The sequence below is a fragment of the Sinocyclocheilus anshuiensis genome, unplaced genomic scaffold, assembly GCF_001515605.1.
Source record: "Sinocyclocheilus anshuiensis isolate Anshui unplaced genomic scaffold, SAMN03320099.WGS_v1.1 scaffold188, whole genome shotgun sequence".
Lineage (NCBI taxonomy): Eukaryota > Metazoa > Chordata > Actinopteri > Cypriniformes > Cyprinidae > Sinocyclocheilus > Sinocyclocheilus anshuiensis.
The window spans coordinates 2,911,997-2,917,753 of record NW_015555768.1 but is presented as its reverse complement, the minus strand read 5'-3'; the positions used below and the strand labels follow the sequence as shown (position 1 = coordinate 2,917,753).

The 5,757-nt window shown below is 36.9% G+C and overlaps 1 protein-coding gene across 1 annotated transcript in view; it reads left to right on the top strand.

Annotated features, from left to right (window-relative positions):
* Positions 1-5,757, top strand: part of LOC107674335 (disabled homolog 2-interacting protein-like) — a 91,818-nt gene that overhangs the window by 38,087 nt on the left and 47,974 nt on the right. Inside the window, 1 exon segment of the mRNA XM_016468282.1 lies at positions 3,368-3,486. Within this exon segment, the coding sequence (XP_016323768.1) occupies positions 3,368-3,486 (119 nt within the window).

Sequence of the window (5,757 nt, the reverse complement as noted above, 5' to 3'; positions counted from 1 at the left end):
CATTAAATGTATTGTTTCAGCAGATGCTCAGACTCATTCAGGCTCTTTGCAGAGGCTCGCTGCAGTCGGGAGTCTTGTTTAGTTGTTATCTGAGAGATAACATGTTTCTCATGTTTGATAACGTCTGTTATGCTAAGTGCCTTCATGGAAGACTGAACCCAAAGAACTTGTTTTCACAATGGAAAACATCTTTTTTGCACATTTTGTCACTGGCTACTGTTGTCCTAGAGGTCATAGGTGTCAAATGCATTGTCAGAGCAGGGGAACACTGCAAAAAAAAAAAATATATATATATTTGAGAAGCATTTTTTTCTTATTTTCCAGTGAAGATGTATTTAAAAAAACAAAACAACAAAAAAAATTTAAAACAAGATAAATTTACTTGGTTGGAAAAATTGTTTGGTTACAAAAATCTCAAAATAAATTGATATGGTTAGTTTTAAGGTTTAGTTGTTTTACACGTTTATGTTTTCTATTGTAAGCATCTTCATTGGTTACCTACAGAAACCAGAATAGAACACATTAAATTAAAAATGGTACATAAGATTATCAATAATAGAGCTCCTTCATATTTTAATGCCTTTTTTCTAGGGTAAATTGTCATTTCTTTATTTATAATGCAATGTCGGTATCTGTTACCAGGAGTGAAGTTTGTGCTAAACATTAAGGACCACAATGGAAACAAGTTTTTAACTTTATTGTGCTATCCTTGACAAATTGAGTGTATTTCACTACTTTTCTTTCTAATTAATCAAATATTTGTTAGTTTTATTTTTAAAACAAGATAACCAATTTGCCAAACTGAGTTTTTAATTGCGTGTAGGATGGGGATCTTTAGCGTTGTAGTGTGCATTTGGCATAAGGAGACATCTGGAAGTCTTGGCATAAGGGGCCTCTTGAAATATTTCATTTTAAATTAGATGTCTTCCAGGAATGTTTATCTTGTAACCTTGGTGCATTGGCACAATAAGGGCAAGAAACATATCTCAGTTCCACTGGTTATAACAGGACTGGCTTGTTACTTGTCTAGACACAATTTCAGGGAATGAGGAATAGTGGTTTATCCCAATAAAGGACCCGCTAAGGAGATTTAACATGATGCCTACACTACAAAAAAATATATTTTTAAAATGTTTTTCTTTTTAACTTGTAAAACATTTTGCTGTGTTTTAAAAATCATGTTCATTTATTTATTTCACTTGTAATATTTTTTTTACCTTTGTACATTTATTTCAAGAATTTTTTGATATGTAACTGGAAAATACTATGACTATTTTAGTCAACAAAACCTTCACTAACATTGTAACTTGACTCCACATTCCTCAAAAGTGAACAATATGGCCTTGACACTTAAGGCTTATAATATTAATTGTTTAGCTACTAAATTGTTTGGTATTAAAACACATAGCACACACACACTGTCTGTAGACATCTCACAAGGTTTTTTTATTTTCTTTACTAGCTGAGGTGTGACTAACAGCCTAACAGTGCCGTGTGCGGGTCAGGACAGGGCTTAGACTTCTCCTGTCTTACAAAGTAGGGACCAGGTTATACAAATCCAGACAGGGCCTTCAAATCTACATCTATCGGCTTCAAAATGTTTCACGCCATGTCTAAGATTGTCAGCACAATTAAAGCTGTCAGACACAAACTCACAGGCATGGACACAAGAGGGCAGAGAGAGGGCAAGCATAAAGATTACAGGAGAAGGGGGAGAAGTGGGGGGGGGGAGATGAGAGGAGGTTGGAAATGCAGGCTCAGCAGCTAAGCGTTACAGGAATTCAGTACATGCACACAATAAACGTGAAGGAATCTGCAGACCTTCAGCCTTTTGACAGCTGACAGCTTATTACTGACACATGATTCCAACATAACCGCATATGTTTGGTTAAGAATAGGGTGTTATTCTGCCATTACTCCAGTCTGCAGTGTCACATGATCCTGTACAGAAATCATTAATTATACTAAATTAACATCAGGCTTCACACACAAAATATATTTTGTAATAAAAATGTTACTTTTATATACTTTTTGGAGGGCACGAAACATAATTCTGTAGAAAACAAATAATTCTTATTCACTTCTATCTGTAGAATTGCAGAACAATTTAGTGACCAAAATTCTTTGTAAAGAAATGCATGTGATGCATGTAGATTTGGCCTTAAATGCATCTTGGCGTATTGTTTAAATTTGAAAGATGCAGAGTTTACTGCACAGCTGGAGTGTGTTTCAGGAGTTGAGCTCTTCAGACTGTCATTGATCCAGACTGCGGCTGCAGCCTCCAGTTGTACTTCTCTTCCAAACAACAGCATCATCAAACAGCGCTCTTCCTTCACTCTGACAGGCTCGATGAATAATTCCATTTGGAAGTTTGGCAAAATGGCAAATTTCATGGGAAAGTTGCCCCGAAAAAAACAAAGAGCTAAAAAATGTAGATTACACCCGAGGGGGAAAATATACTTGAAGTTTTTTTGATAAGATGTCGTAAAACTGACCGAAACCAACTTTTTTAAATATAAATAATAAATATTTATTAAAATATATTAATATAAAATAAATATAAATGTTACATATTTTATATCAATATTTATATTAAAATTTTTGTATTAATTAATTAATCATTCATTTCATTCCTTCCAGAAATTGCTTTCCAAAAATAAATGTATTCAAAATTCTGAAGGGTCATGTATACCCTCAGTAGGCATGATGCTTCTATACTAGTCTAGCTATACTATACTAACTATACTAGACCTTTCAGCAGAATTTGTGCCGTTCTTTGTGTCTTTGTTCATTCATGTTAGCCCCTTAAGCGGTTGTTGTGCAACAACAGGCACTAAGTGGTTTATTAAGATCAAGCAGCCATTTATTCACTTCATGCATGAGGCCTTGATTCACATTTCCCACTCATTAATTGCATCTACATGCCTGAGAAATGCATGTTTTGCAAGCATCCCACTCAGACAGACTGGAGTTTTTCAGGAATAATTCAAGTCCTTTTAATCTTGTCCTAATCTGTACAGCGTCTGAAAAGCGCCAGCTCAGCTCTCGCCCTATATGAACTTGCAGTGCACCAATATTTCCCCCACCTTTTCCATGCCAGCCAACAGTTTCCATGGTAACAGCGGCTTTGAGGGGAGTATTACATCAGTGAAGCTCCTTCAGCCCAGCGCTGCGAGCAGATGTGTGTGCCGCACCAATCGCGCAGCTATGTACGCCGCAACCAAATGCTACAGATGAGAGGAGAGCGAGAGGGAGGAAAGAACAGATAGAAGAGAAAAAGACGAGCTTTGGTTTTCACATGCAGCTGCTCCAGTGGTTAATGAATTTGTGAATGTAATCCAGTCCTTTCCTCTGACTTCCTGTCCAGGGCTTCCTAAGTCGCAGACTGAAGGGTTCCATTAAACGTACCAAAAGCCAGCCGAAGCTCGACCGCCACAGCAGCTTCAGGAACATCTTACCGGGCTTCAAGAGCGTGGAGAATGACAGGTAAGGTGGAACCATTCATTTAGTTGAGTTTAGGTTTGCGTTGCCGTTTAGAGTCTCCCACGGCTTCCTGTTTGTTGCTTTTTATTCATCCAACACCTGAATCCACCATTATATTGACAGCTGTCAACACGTCCTTTATGATGTGTCATTCACAATCCATAGTTTTTCTAATCACTGTGATTGCAGTTTACATAAAAATTCAGATTTTGTGCCGTCAAGTTGATTAAGAGATCTCCCCTTGTCGGTTTTACACAGCGTAATGCCTCGATTTGCAGCTTTCCGTATTTCCTACAACATTCATCACATAATTCTCTGAACGTCTAGCCTCTCTATTAATCTCTATTAGGATTGTTTCGAGTCACTTATTGCAGTGCTAAAATGTCTGAGTCATCTTTCTTCCCAATGAATAGGAATCACAGAGTGAGGAATGATTTGGATTACTTGCAGGATAAATGATCTGGCCTCAGTCTAATTTGCGAGAGATGCCTGTGAAATATTCGGCTCCCTGTGTGTCGTTCAGTTTGTCAAGAGAAGAAATATCAGGCTCCGGGATACTTGGTTCATATGTTGTTTTGATGTGACTTCAATACAGTGACCTTCATGTAGCAGTTTGTTTCCCAGTCTCAGGTCAGTGTGTTGTTTGTGTACGAGCTTGTAGCAATGCACGCCGAAGTGAACAGAGAGTTTAGATATTGTGACTGCATTTGAGTCTGTTTTTCAGGAGGACTGGCCACTAACTTTGCCACTGTGGAAGCAATAACTGTCAACCTCACTTCTTTACAAACCATTTTTTCCCTTGTGCAAATAGATTAAATTAACCACAATTGGAGCCTTACTGAGGTCTCAGTGCTTCTCAGATTCTTTTCATGATTTTTCTTGCATTTGTTTGCCCTAGTTTAAGATCTAAACTGTGTTCAGATTTGCAAAGATACCAAAATCTACAATCAAAAGAATTTTTTTGTGAACTTAATAATTTCTCAAATTCTCAACTATTCAATTCACATGTATTGCTTTACACTCTTATTGTATATCAACAATTGTCTCATTTTTTGTTATTATTATTTATCCTTTAGGAGAATCATCTGTTGGTAGATAAATTAAGCATAACGGAAATCTGAGCTATAAAAGAGCAATGTCTGAGCTATAAAATCTTCATCTTTGACCTAACGGTTAACGATGTGAGTTTGAATCCAGCTTCTGTTAGTTGAACCATTGTTTCCTGGCACCAAAGTGACAGAAAAGTACCATAAAAGAGTTATTAAAAAGTCCATGTGACTCATGTGGCTCTATTACAAATCTTCTGAAGTCTTGCAATAGCACTGAAATTTAAGCTGCTCTTGACTAATAATTTTCCACTTCGTTGCTCTCAAATCAAATCCTGTGCCATTCTTCATTAGACACTTTTGTGGTAGTTTTATGGTGCATTTTATAGTTCCATTTACTTTTATTATATTGAAAAGTATGGGCTATTCTGCAAAAATGTGACTTTTACTGAAGAAAGAATCTCTTACAGGTTTGAAATGATATGAAGGTGAGCAAACTCTGACAGAATGTTCCTTTTTGAGTGAACTATATCTTTAAGTTTAAGATATTTATCTGTTTACTACAAAAATGCACCTAAGCTTCCTTTATTCTCCATTTGTGTGGGAAAGTATTCTCATTTACCCAAAAGAGAATCTCAAGAGCATCGTCTCTTCATGGGAATTTGTTGAGTCACTCTACAGGCCTGCGGATATCATAGGAACCACGCCAAAGATTTCTCCACAGCTCACCATCAACCTTGTGCTTCTGTGTTGCTGTGGTGTTAGCAGGCAAAAATGGCCTTGCTTGTCCAGAGATTTTATGCCTCATTAGAGCAGCATATTATCCTGGGAGGCACCAGGTGTGTGAGCTGGATATGGCACACACATACTGCTTCATGGATGCTGTTGCAGCCTCCGTACCTGACTGGGTTCTGCCAGTCACAGTAAGTAAAGGGTCATTTCCTCCAGACGTGCCTGTTCAGCCTGCCTGGACCTGAAGGTTGCAAAGCCTGAGTCGATGTTGCATAGTTCAGACAGGGTCTGTCACCTCTGCAGTATCTGCTACCATCTCATAGCCTTATATTTAATGAAATTGAGTTTGCTTTTCTTTACTTTAAATTTTAATTTGCTTTCCTAGTCTTTTTGTGCACAAATCATTAAAAAAATTATAATTTTTTATTATCAAAATAACGTATTTCTCTTTTTTTTTTTTTTTTTTTTTTTTTTTTTTTTTTTTTTTTTTTTCTTT